This window comes from Phlebotomus papatasi, chromosome 1 (assembly GCF_024763615.1).
Source record: "Phlebotomus papatasi isolate M1 chromosome 1, Ppap_2.1, whole genome shotgun sequence".
NCBI classification, from domain to species: Eukaryota; Metazoa; Arthropoda; class Insecta; order Diptera; family Psychodidae; genus Phlebotomus; species Phlebotomus papatasi.
In genome coordinates, this window is record NC_077222.1 from 31,890,518 (window position 1) to 31,904,914 (window position 14,397).

The 14,397-nt window shown below is 34.2% G+C and overlaps 2 protein-coding genes across 2 annotated transcripts in view; both read left to right on the top strand.

The window, feature by feature from the left end:
- LOC129798813 (tachykinin-like peptides receptor 99D) overlaps positions 1–14,397 on the top strand; it is a 96,050-nt gene that overhangs the window by 65,818 nt on the left and 15,835 nt on the right. Inside the window, exons 7-8 of the mRNA XM_055842172.1 lie at positions 452–588; positions 3,869–3,931. Of these exons, the coding sequence (XP_055698147.1) occupies positions 452–588; positions 3,869–3,931 (200 nt within the window). The remainder of the gene's footprint in view (positions 1–451; positions 589–3,868; positions 3,932–14,397) is intronic.
- LOC129798827 (uncharacterized) overlaps positions 1–14,397 on the top strand; it is a 70,482-nt gene that overhangs the window by 7,047 nt on the left and 49,038 nt on the right. The window lies entirely within an intron of this gene.

The window sequence follows — 14,397 nt, forward strand, 5'->3', positions numbered from 1 at the left end:
CATATTGTATATCAAAAGGGATTTTATGTTGTCGTAGGTTCCGTCAAATATTTTTTTTTCAAATTCTTGAAAAAAATCGTACCATGAGTGCATGCTTCCTAGAGTGTCGATCTTGGTCCTTGCTGTAAAATGAAAAACAAAACGCCAATACAATAAAAAATAATTGAAAAAATGCCAAAGTAATCAGCTAACTAACGAACTCGGTTTTAAAGGTTTTGTACATTTCGGAATCAGGGATATTTATTTGAAGTTTCTGCCCTATGAAACATTCTACAGAACTGTATCTCTAACAAAAGCTGTGATTGTGAAAAGTAACAATCGAAACGTGTATAGAGAACGTAAAGAACATACCGTTGCACATGTTACAATGAAATTCCTTATGGTTTTTCCATTCTAAAACTCTGAATTTACATTCAGTTTCATATGTTCCCGTCTCTTTCCACTTGTGAAGGTTTCGGCGGGGATTCAAGCAGTTTTTCCGATGGTGTCCCTTTGTGCAGCTTACACCGGAAACACTGACGAGACGTGAAGTCGTCACCAAATACTCCTGTGCTGGATCACCAGAGCACCACAGAATTATCCGCAATGGTAAGTTTTTATACCTCTGTGTCCTTTAATATTATTTTACAAACAAGGGGCAAATATCTGCAGGACATATTTCTCTTTTATTTGCGAAATATTCAATAAATATCTATCCGTACTTTTATACTACAACGTCCTTGTTAAAGGATATAGTACACCAAAATTCCATTGCAATTTCTTCTTTGAGGCACTTCCTCATATATGCAATTTCGGTTTGAGCTGTTTGTTTGTTTGCAATTGTCTGAAAGTTCATAAAATACACCAAGAGGGAAAACATTTCTTCCAATTTCAATTAAAATATTTCTAGAAAAAATGGTATTGCAATAAGTAAATATATAGCTATGATTGCTTTTTTAATCCTGTTCATCCTGTTATTATTTCAAAACAATTTATGCATCTGTTTATTAAGATAGTATTTCGCGGAACTTAAACTTTTGATATTACAGCTCGTCTAGCTCGTAATATTTGCAAAGCAGAATTACTCATCAAAAGTTGAACGAATACTAGCTTTCGATTTGTGGAGTCTAAGTATTGTGCAAGTTAATCTTTTTCACAATCCTTTTCGAGACAGCTTTTCAGATAGCTATCTATTTTTCGTGTAATATCTATCCCTTCCCTAAATCAAAAATTAATAACGATTATTATAATAATAAACTGATTCTAAGCTACGAGAAGAAAAAAATATCTATAATTTTAATTGAAACTCTTTACGGTTACAGTAGTTATACAATCCACTTTTTGAACTTGTGACACGGCTAGAGTCCAAAGGGTCCGAAATATCAATTACCGGTCTTCGATGACCCCGCGTAAGTCAATATCAAGCGCCTGGCAAGTTGGCCTTTTATATGGAGCTATTTGAAGCCAATTTCCTAAATTGATCTCGGACTCAGCTCACCGTGTTCCGAGGAAAAAATGTATTTAAACAAAAATTTAGTATATTTATCCCTCCATACGGTAAGGTATCTTATAATGCGAAAAAACTTCTCATTTTTTATAGCGTAACGGTCGCGAGTCCAAAAAAAAATCCCATATTAATTTAAATTGAAGTATCAGAAAGTGGCTTCAAATTTCAGGCAACTTGCCAGGGGCTTGGTCAATATTACCTAGGACAGTCTTTTTTCCTTTGTTCCTCAACCCCATTTGCCCCTTCATAACCATTCCTTTTTAGGTTTATTTCAAAAACGCCTCCAGAATATCTTGAATTTTCGAATATGTTTTAGAGGTAGTCAAAGTGAATATTTCGTCCTTGGAGACATATGTTCGAAAACATTTTCGGTATCGAATTTTCGTAGATCAAAGTTTAACCCCTTTGGAGGGCCTATTTTTCAAGTGTGCTGAAATTTGGACTTTTTTTTAAGATCTTGAAATTTCCTACCCGAATGCATCGGCCTTAATCGGTAAAGTAACTGTATATGATAGGGGAAAGTACTCTCCCTTCGAACGTTCATGCCTTCGAATAATGTGAATTTTCTTTTAGTTTTCTTAAGAAACTTACACATTTCTATTAAATATTAGTTGGCTTATTATCAATTGTTGATAATTCCGTGATAATTCAGTGTAAATCTCTTACGAAAAACAAAAGTAATTCACATTATTCGAAGGTATGAACGTTCGAAGGGAGAGCACTTTCCCCTATACCTTCCTCGAATTTTCTTTTTTAAATATTTGTCCGTATGTTTATTACTCATGGTAATATATTCTAAAATATACTTGGCTTAAGCTTTTTCTTTATTTGAGAACGTTTTTATTTAATCTATGAATTAATTTAATCGATAGTAAACCGGTATGCACCCAAAAACCATTCGAAAGTATAATGCTCGAGAAGGTCTTTCTAATTAGTTTGAACACTCCGCAAAGCTGTGACGCATTGCCATCCCTTTTTTATGTTATAATATTTTAGAATTATAATTAAAAATACTGAACAAATTATTTTAATTTTGCGATCATTCAGAACTGCGATATGGGAAATCTTACAAATTTATTCAAGATGACATTAAATTAAGAGTGGCATTAAGTGGTGCTACTATCCTTAAAGACAATTTGTCCGCGATTTTTACCTATTAAACCACCATATGATTAAAAGGGGTGGCAAAGCGTCCCAGGCTTTACGAAATGCTCGAACTCGTGACTTAGATGCTATACCGCAAAAGTACTTTCGCATCATTTACTGTTTACCGGTTCTCAACCGATTTGAGTCGATTTATAAATCTCTCAAAAGATCTCTCAAAATAGTTTTAAATGTAATAGGATTGATTTTCAGATAAAATTTTTTATCGGTTATGAACCGATTCACTACCGAGTCAAAACCGATTGGAACCGGTTCAGTTTTGTCGGAAATTCCAAGATCTTTCGAACGAGCCCAAAGCATGACTCCATTTGCTTGATAAATGCTCTCTCTACTGTTTTTTTAAAGTTTGACCTTGAAAAACCGTTATTAGAAATACTTCAACGGTATTTTCGTATATGGACGAAATGTTCGCCTGGATAATTTCTAAAACATATCTAAAAATGAAAAAAATCGCACTACGCGTTTTCGAGCAATCCCAAAAAACATAGTTTTGGAGGACTTGGAGGACTTTTACTCTCTCCGTTGAGTTAGAGCAGTAAAAAAATGACTAAATTCCCAATACGTAAACTGTCCGTATGGTTCGTATCAATTAGGTCTACCTTATTTTAAGAAGTACTTATTAAGTAAAAATATTAGAGTACTGTTTTAAAGTACCCATGGCTGAAAAGAACACGAATTTCTGTATATAGTACATCATATACATATGTAAAGATTTAATTAACTAGCAGGCAATATTAGGTGCACTGCAAATCGATATTTAGAAATATTAAAAGATAGGGTGAATTTAAACAATATCCCAAGGGGAAATTCAGTGATACGGTATAGTGATAATTTGCCTTGAATTTCAATTGGGCTCAACATCCAAAGGTCCAAGTGTTGGCCTGAAAATTAAATGTGGAAGTCGTATTGCCCCAACATAAAGATTTCAATTAAGATTTCCCACTATAGAGGAAATTCAATTCAATCTCAACTAACTCGACACCAAAATTGCCATATTCCCCAAAATACTTCTCCACAAGAGTCCCCTAGATATTGCCTCTTGTTTGCCTAATATTATTAGACCTAAATATTTCACTGAAAACCAGAACTAAATTTTGTGTAGAATGGGTTTTGGAAATTATAACTTTTCACTTGCTCTGTTTCTCCATTTCAACACTTTCACGTGAATTGATGCTGTTTTGTGGAAATGGGTTCTGTTGAACAAAAAAAAATGTCAAGACACTCAAAGATCATTTCTCTACTCATGTTCAGGATCACCCAAGCACCTCAATAGAACGAGTGGTAAGTGTTGATTTGATAATTTATCCTTATTGCATTGGACAGTTCCTTCGTAATCCCTTTGCCCATTGAATTCCGCTCGTGTATCGAGAGTTGGAGGACTTTGGAGTTTAAACAGAACAATTTATTGTTATTTCTCATTGTGGAGTGCAAGAGGCACCAGTATTCAAGTAGACAATAGAGACAATTGGACGCACTAAGTATATCTGTACATTACTAGTGAAATGTACTATACAGGAAGTTGAGGAGACAATATTTCTGCTCGAACTCTATATAGATAGTGCAATAATAATAATAATGCCAGGGCTTTTTAAAACTCCTAAGCTTCGGTCTCCCTTCGCCTAAGTCGTCATTAGTTCAACGCAAATTTTGCGAAATACGACAACTGAGAAAAAATGATATTAATCTGTATTTTCGTCTGACTGTTACCAGGACTTCAATTCACAAACGTAATCATGCCAAATCGACCATCAGAGTAGGGGAAAGTACTCTCCCTTCGAACGTTCATGCCTTCGAATAATGTGAATTTTCTTTCAGTTTTCCTAAGAGACTTACACATTTCTGTTAAATATTAGTTGGCTTATCACCAATTGTTGATAATTCAGTGTAAATCTCTTATGAAAAACAAAAGTAATTCACATTATTCGAAGGTATGAACGTTCGAAGGGAGAGCACTTTCCCCTATAAGTCGAACAACTCGATTTTTTATTCAAAAATCGTTTTATTCGCTTTTTCGATACTTCTTTTTGTCCTTTACCTTCCCTATGAATATTATTCTTGAAAGATAATTATTTTCAAAGTTAAAGAGATTTTAAATCTCAAAAATCCTATAGGGGAAAGCGCGCTACCTTCGGACGACTCAAGCTTCGGACAATTCAATTTTTTCTCTATGTTTCTTATGGATTTCACCCTTAGCTCTTTTCTGAAAATTTGAGGCATTGGACTAGCTATTAAAATATAAAATTATAATGGCACAAATTCATTTATAACACATTGAAAAAAATAATTTGTGCGAAGCATAAATCATCCGAAGGTAGCGCGCTTTCCCCTACTCAGCATGCAAAATCTTAGCTTCGAATCGCTCTCTTGTAAAATTTGCCTACTGCGAGTTATTCGTTTCATATTCTGAGCGGTCGAAATGTTCTTTGGGTTTTAGGATTTTGAGGCGGTGTACTTCGTATGCTAAAAGATACTATCCAGGGTTATATCCCTCTAAGATAAGATTAGAATCCCAAAAACTTCCAAAATGAAGTCTTTTATTTTATTTAAAAATTGCAAAAATTATAGTCAAGTACAGTAGACTCTCTCAAATTCGGGAATATGGGACCGAAATGTCAGCCGAATTAGACAGAAATTCAGCCGACAAATTTTTTGAAATGCAACGATTTTTTATTCATTTGCATATAGATTTTGACTTCACACACTCATATTTATTGTAAATTTCATGAAAATCCCTCAATAATGCAAAATCACATCAAAACTAAGACAAACCATGCCAAATTTGAGCATATTTGATTCATTTGGTAATCATAATCAAACTTGAAAAATGACAACAAACTTTTTTCAAATGTAACTGCTGCCCGAATTAAAAAGTAGCCCGATCTTAAAAGAGCCGAATTAGCGAGAGTCTACTGTACATAAACATTAAGACCGGAGGATCTACTACCTAAACAATCAGTTTCAAAGAGATTAAAGATATTTTACCTAGTTTTTGATTTCATTGTAATCAAAAATTAGGCTTGATACAGTATTCTTAATGACATGGAAAAAATCGAGTTCAAAAGTTTCGGAAAGTCTTTTACTGAAGCTATTTTACCTATTCTCAATCTATTTAGATTACATTAAAAGAAATCCCAAAATTTGTTTAGAAGAAACTACTAATAACTCGAATAAAACTCAACTATTGGTTCATAACCAGTTTATTTACGTTTAGTAATTATTTAAACTTGTCTAGAATACCAAGACCTTTCAAATGAATCTACACTTGTCTCAATCCATTGTGAAATTCGCCCTGTTTAAAGGTCTTTTATTTTTAATCTTGAAAAATGCATCGTTTTCTTTAGCCCATCTGAAATTTTATGATTTTCAACTGAGTAAAAGAAGCGAACCCATGAGAAATAACAACTTGGAACCTTCAATGCTGACTTTAAAATCATAAAGTTATCCTAAAATTTATCTTCACTCTTTTTTGTTGGTAATATGCTTTGCAATCAATTTTTAAAAAGCTTTCAAGGTTATCTAGGTAATCATTTCGTCCATATACAATTAGCTCAAAGCTCTGTTGAACGTGATTTTCGATCGATAAGGTTCGCATTTTTCTTTTTAGTTATTTAGAGCAGCTTTTGCGAAGATTTTAGATAGAATCTATTCAAACTGGTTGTAAGACGATGAATAGACGAAATTAATAATACAATTGGAAAGACTTACAAGAACTTTAACAGCACCGATATTAAGCCTCTTGAGGTAAATCCATAAACCTCTATTAAATCAAACATTCAATATGCAAAAGCAAGGAGCTCAGCTTTAGTCTCACAAGTTCGAGCATTCAGTGAATTGTTGATCACTTTATCATCCCTTTTTTTTTAAACCTAGCACAATTTCAACAATTTCCAGGGTGGAATACAGAGAGTTGTTTCCACTTAAATTACCACAGAGATTCACCCACCCATCTTAAAGCATCGATGGGTGTCAGAAAAGCTGTTCCAACATGAGACAATGAATAGTTTTTGAATTTGCAATTGTAATGAAAGTGAGCTGCTAATATTGTGAGCACCAGGCAACATTGAGGATATTTTCTACCCATTTCATCATTCATTTATGTACGACAATAAAATACACCACATAAGAATGAATAAATCTCTTCCTCTGGCGCCACAACTTCAAGTCTATTTTAAGCTAGGGGAACACTGCAGGAAGGGGTGGTGCTAGGGGAATTTATGGATAAATTTGAACCCGTATATGAAAGAATAAGCCAAGTGCCATTCTTTAGCGGTGTATGCGCAGAAAAAAAAGCTAAATTAATCACGACAGCTTTCATGTGACCTGTTGGAGAAGGTTCACGTGGAAAATTTTTCATTGCAAATTTGTTCGCAATGTACAGAAATAATCAGAGTTGAATAAAGGCAAAAGATTTAGTTTAAAGTTCAAAGTTAGAAGTTAGTGTGTCAAATGATCAAATGGTAGCTGATATGTATTTAGTCAGAGTGGGTTAAGTTTCTGGTTTCCCGGAATAATATATAATATATGGATTCTCCGGTTTCCCAAAAATAATATCTATTCCCCAGGTTTCCCCAAAAAATATAGATACCGTAGATGCGGGTGACTTTGCAGCCCTGCTTTTCGAGAGCTTTGATTTAATTCTATGACTTAAGAATGGTCCAGGGACCATAAGCGTACTTAATAATAATAACAATGCTGGCACAACATTCCATGACGGAACTAGGCCTTCCAACAAGGGGATTTCTAGACATGCATTATTATTTTTTCTTGTACGGGATGAGGTTGTCAGTCCCATGCTCGTGGAACCAAGTGCAGTGAAGCTCACTGGATGCAATCCAAACATCTTTAAAGCCAGAAAAATGCCTGGTGACCTAAAGGGGATTCGAACCCATTGACCCATTGAGTGCCCTAAGCGTGCTTAAAGGCCTAAATAGACTTAGGCTGATCCTCGAGAATATTTAGCGTATAAAATTTGGTAGTAAAGGATTAGGTAAAGGAAATCTATGCAAAGGATCTCTAATCGATGATCGTAAGCCTTCAGTCCAGAGGTATGCAAGAACCGTTGAAACCGAATAAACGTCAAAATAAGTTTGTTCTGATAGCGTTTTGACCATTGACGTATATGTTTTATTTGACGTTTATTCGGTTTCAACGGTTCTTGCACGCCTCTGCTTCAGTGTATGACAGTTTCGGATAAATCTTTACTACAAATTTTTACAAGCTAAATATTCTGGAGGATTAGCCTGAATCTATTTGGGCCCTAAGGATGGTCTAAGAATCATCCATAAGTGTTATAATTAGAAAAAGCTTACGAATAGAAGGGGTGCAGTGCAAAGTCACCCCATTGTGCAAAGTCTCCCGCATCTATCATGAGTTCTCAGTCAGAGATACTTGAAAAACTATTTAGATGGGTTTCCCGATTTTCCCGAAGAAATATATGGGTCCCGGGGATCCGCGGCATAATTGGTATGAGCATTTGGCCCTTGAGCGGTGGGAGCCCCCGCTCGACTGTCACAATTGTGAGTTCGAGTTCCGGTGCAAATAATTGAAGCATCTAAATTAACATTACTCATATAACATTGTAAACGGAATAAAAAAAGGAAACTGAACAATGCAGAAAATTGCAATAAAATCCCGATACATCGAAATAAAAAATTCAGTGCCGCTTTCTAATCCGGATGATTGGGAGACAATATGACAGATGTTCGCTTCGTAATTCGGATGGATTTTTTGAATTTGTTCAACGTCTCGAAAATATAATACAAGTTTTTTTTGTAGAATTAGAATAAAAGTTTTAAAGAAGCTTAAAAAGACATTATTAGAAAATTCTGAACTATTATACTTGATTTATTAAACAAAAACATCACAGAATACTTCATTTTCATTGCTGAACACACATGCATACATGACCTCAAAATTATTTTGAATGTAACCGTCGATAACTCATCCCGATTACGCCGATCCCGATTAGAGAGCGGACACTGTAATAATATATCGGTTCAAAGTTTACCCGTGAGTTCCTTAAAAAAATAAACGGGTTATTTGGGTTCCTATAGTGTACCGGGTTTGTTCCTTCGGTTCCCCGTGGATTCCCTGGTTTTTCCATGGGTTTTCTGACCAGATTGACTCGAGTTCTGCGAAATGAGTTAGTTCTTGTACATGAATGAGGAACTAAGACATTTCGATATTTTCTCAATTAGTCACACCCATAACCTTTTTTTCGAGTTTCTACTGAAAAAAACATTGGTAAAACATTTGTACATTTGGATGCAAATCTGTAAGGGCTTTGACAGACTTGAGGATTAGCCGAGAGACGGCTTAGTGTAATTATATTCGAAATAATGGTTAAACCGCATTTCTATCATTTTCCACTAAGCCATCTCTCGGCTTAAGTCCTTAGTGTATCAAGGACCTAACTTCATGACAAACTTTGGATTTAGAGGCTATGATTTGACATATCAATAATGTAATTTAATTCTATTGCAAACAGGGCTTTGCTCGGTTTGGAGGTAAAGGTTTGGGCGGATTACAAATCTTTCACACCTGGAAAAACTTGCTTGTATATTAGTTTGTAAGTCCATTTCTCTGAAAAATTGTATTTGTAACCGGTGTTATAGGAACACCGGTTGGCACTTTAGGAACTTGTGTAACAAGTCACGACCTATTGGCACACTATTTTGTATGACATTTAGGATATGAAATTTGAACATATATCCTTAAGGAAGAGTTTAGATTGATAAAAATCTGACACTTTACTTGCATTTTATTAGATATAATAATTAATTCTCAATATTTTCATAGAAAGGCCAATAATAAGTGTTTTTTGCCGCAAAAGTGTTCCTTCTACCCTTATTTTACTGCTCGAACTCCACGGAGAGGGCGGTATATATTTATAATCCCTCGATTTTTTTACCTCCCAAAATGTCCACCTTCCACCCCCCGGAGACCACTTTTGTCAACAAAACTTCACGTTTCAGACGATTTCTGAGAAATGTCGTCACGCTGTTAGTCCGTCTGTCCGCCCGACTGTCGCCAGCAGACCAAACGGTAAGAGATAGCGACTTGGGACCTTCGGGGGACCCCAGCCCCCATAAGTCGACCCACCATGTTTTTTTGGGATTGCTCGAAAACGCGTTGTGCGTTTTTTCATTTTTGGATATGTTATAGAGATTACCCAGGCGGACATTTCGTCCTTAGACGAAAATACCGTTGAATCATTCCTAATAACCGGTTTTCAAGGTCAAAAGTTAAAAAGAGACTAGAGAGCGCATTTATCAAGCTAATGGAGACATGTTTGGGCTCGTTGGAAAGGTCTTGGAATTCCCGACAAAACTGAACCGGTTCCAATCGGTTTTGACTCGGTAATGAACCGGTTCATAACCGATAAATAATTTTTACACGAAATTCAATTAAATTACTCCTGAGGTGTATTTTGAGAAATATTTTGAGTGATTTATAAGTCGGATCAAATCGTTTGTGAACCAGTAATGAACCGGTTATTTACCGATAAGTAATTTTTGTTTGAATATAATTTATATTACTCTTCAAAATATTTTGTGGAATTTATAGAGTGATTTATGAATCGACTCAAATCAGTTGACTACTGGTAAAAGGTAAATGATGCGAAAGTACTTTTGAGGTATAGCAGCTAAGTCAAGAGTTCGAGCATTTCGCAAAGCATGGGACTCTTTGCTACACTTTTCGTTAGACATTTTTGTTAAATTTTACAAAAAATAAGTCCGTTTTTGTGGAACTAAGTCAAAAATTTAAAATTTTTGTATTACTGAACTGCAGCTATTTTTTTTATTTTAATTGAATGTAACTTTATATTGAATTATATTCTCGGTCTTTTCTTGATAATCGAGTCAAAAACCATGGTAGAGATAGACCTTTTTAAAGCTTCTCTTATATAGTAAGAGGAGGAAATAGCAAAGTTTTAAAAAGGTCTATACCGTGTTTTTTGACTCCAAATTAATTGAGTATATTTGAATTTTGAATAAAAATCACATTCACAAAGATTATCAAAAAATCAACGCTAAAATCTAAAGGTTTTTTCTCTTAATTTTATGTCTAGCGAAATATTATGTATTATTTTAATTCAGGAAAGGAATTTTAATTCAAATTATATTCAAAATTCAACATATTTAATCTTAATATCTTCTAAAAAGAATAAATATTTAGATAGAATACATAAATACTGGATTAAAATTCCATAATTTTAAACAATTCATTTGTAATGTTTAAAATCACTAGCTGTCCCAAATTATTAGTATTTCCGCTAACTAAATATTAAAATATAATTCAAATATTTTAGTACTATAAAGTTCTCTCATTAGCTAGAACTTCAACTGCTTTAAATTTAAAAACTTCAAAACTGTATCCAATCACAGGGTCCAAAGGGAGTAAAATACTTTATAGAATTAAAATAAAAATGCAAATGTGTATTCTGGTCTAGCATACATGATAATTTCAACTCTGATTAGGGACAAAATTGGCCTGTGTTCAGAATTCGCGAAAACATGGATTCGTGGCCAACATGAACTTTTGTGATGTACAGAAAATAACGGCACAATTGCTTATTCTTATATTCTTGGTGTCCCCATGAACATTTCTCGCAGTGCCAGAATAAACACAATTTATCAAAAAAGTCAACACAATAAATTTTATCATGGAGATCTCATAGCAATCACCTAATTGTATTTTAGCTCTTACTTTCACGCAAAAGTCCACAAACACTGATGATGGGGATACTAAGAAAATGGAAATTTGCTCTGGAGAGTCTTCCAATGTTTCCGACAGGGACATCTTGAGTGTCCTTAGACGCGTTTTTGCTCTTCTGTTATGTCGATTCTGGGAATTTTGGGACAACTTAAACAGGATAAAATGTGAATGCCACGGTACCATAAGAAGCATTAATTCGAGTTCAAACACTCAAAGTGATGAACAGTGAAGGGAGCAATCTCTCAGCAATTGCTATCACTAAGTTTTTCCGAGGGAAAGTCAAAAAGAAAACAGAAAATTGTGTTGTCCTCGCAATTGGGCGGATATTTTGTTGTCGTTTTCGCTAAATTATTTCGATTGTATGAATATTTCCGAGAAAAGAATGAAATTATCGGAAAAACTAATTGGAATACATTTGATTGAACAAATTTATTTTCCATGTTAATTTTATTATTGTTCAATGAATTTGCAAGTTGTTTGTATTTTTGCATATCCTGTTACATGTGAATGCGTAACATCATGAAAATATTGCTTTTATTCAATCTCACTTCAATTAAGTGGACTGTTTTACATTTGATAAAACGCACCAATTGAGATTGATTGAGATATAGAAACAAATTGTAATTTACAAACAGTCAAATAAATTGCTGATTTATTTCACGGTTGTTTCTGATGCTTATGTTGAACTTCTTAATGAACGCAATAAGTTCATTAGGGTGAAAAGGGTCAGAAAGATAACAATGAACTCGAAAATTTCACAGACAATCTCATTTGATAGAGGAGGTTTAATAACTTAAGCTTCATCACGATATTTTTTTTTATTATACTAAAATGCAGCAAAATTGCACTTTTGATCATTGATTGACTAAATTTGATGAGTGCATATAAATTCCACGTCAAGTGTACGCAGAATTTAATTTAGGAGTGTGATAAAACCTCTCGAAAAGCTTTTTATTCAATTATTTGAGTATTTTCAAATGATTTGATTTAAATACCAGAAATTTTATGTATGACAAAAATCTGCTCTCGGTGTATCATTAATTTTTTTGTTCTGTGAAAAATTATATTAAAGCATTGGAAATACTTTGACTTTCTTTCGCAATTGATTTTTTTCTTCAATTAAAACTTCTCTTGCGAAAATGTCGAAACAATCGTACACAGAAAAAAATATTTTGTAAAAATGTTCGTAAATGTTTGTCAATTCCTATGGGGGAGTTACGAAATGATCGTGAATCGTATAACCCACAAACGAGTTCGTAAAATTTTGTACTTTTTTCACAAACATTGTTCGTAAAATGATCATTTGACGAACATTTTTTGTACTTTTACAAACATTTGTTCGTACTTGTTCGTAAATTTTTGCCAGACAAATAAAAATTTACGAACATTTCTTTGTGTGTTTACGAACATTTACGAACAAATGTTTGTAAAAGTACAAAAAATGTTCGTCAAATGATCATTTTACAAACAATGTTTGTGAAAAAAGCACAAAATTTTACGAACTTGTTTGTAGGTTATACGATTCATGATCATTTCGTAAGTCCTCCATAGGATTTCACAAACATTTACGAACAATTTTACAAAATATTTTTTTCTGTGTATATTTTTTTTAGAGATATATTTATTACAAAAAGTTTTTCTTGTGTTATTTAATTTCATTCTGATGTATAAATTCTTGCCCAAAAAATACACCCTCTCGTGCGTCTAAAAATAAAGCACGATGTATACTGAATGTTTTGTTAGAAAACATTGGAAGGCATCTCTGAGACGTATTTAGCCTACAGTATAAGTGTATTAACGAAAAAACTCTATTATGTAAATATTCATTTATACATGAATAAATTAAGATCTGTTGAATGTATATTAAACAATAAAAGTTTCAGGGATGGAAAAGTGCCTTTGCTTTGCGGAATGTTCGATATTTAAGACATAGACACCCCAAATGAAGTTTTTCATTGACTGGATTAGTAAACATGCTTAGTGGAGTCTGCCGTGGTTCAGTGATTTAGTAAATCGAGCATTTGGCCAAGGTTCTTCCACTGCGTAAGTTTTTAACCTGAACAATGGAGGGAAAGGCTCTCAGGCTTCGCACACACTCCATAAGGAATATGGAAAATGTATGAAGTGTTTGATGCGAGAGTAAAGCGTGTCCACGACAAGATTGTTCCAAATGATTTGATATTTTTATGACAGATGTCACTAGTTCCGCATTTTCGTTGTGTGTAAATATTGTAACACAGCTATAATAACAGCTTTCTTTTGATGAAACTTTCATCAAATTCTGCTCATTTTTCACTGAGATACGAAATAATAATGGAAAAGAGAAGGGAACTGATCGTGTACACGTATCTAAAAAAAATCCTGTAATCAATTACGCGGACCTTGGAAAACTCACAAATACCTCACGCTAGACCGTCCGGAGGGTGATTCTTCGATTCCTCGACAGTAAAACCACTGCCCAGAAACCTGGTTGTGGAAAAAATCGGGTTATTGGAAATCGAAATTTGGAGAAAAAGTGATCATACGCTACAAAAAGAATCTTTCGACATCTGTGAGGGATATGGCTAAAAAACTTAAATGTTCTCCCAGTCTTGTGCACAAAATCAAACAGAGGAATGGACTGAAGACTTTTAAGGCCCAAGTAGCCCCTCATCGCACGGATGCACAAAGTCAGTCAGCTAAAACACGAGCTCGAAGGCTGCACGATAAGATGATGTCTGGCTTTAGTGGGTGCATCTTGATGGATGATGAAACATACGTAAAAGGAGACTTCAAACAATTACCAGGACAGCAATATCACACCGCAAAATCTCGCACAGGATGTAAGAAAAAGTACAGGTACAAAAATTTTGAAGTTTCTAAAAAAATACAGTAGAGTCTCCTAAATTCGAACGCTCGGGGGGTATTTTTGACATTTCTCACCTCCCAAATTCGAACGATTTTTTCAAAACTAACGAAATTTGTGTGAGATTAAATTGTACTTTGAATCAAATTTCCGTACTTTCTCGCAAGTTTTAGTGGTAACATAC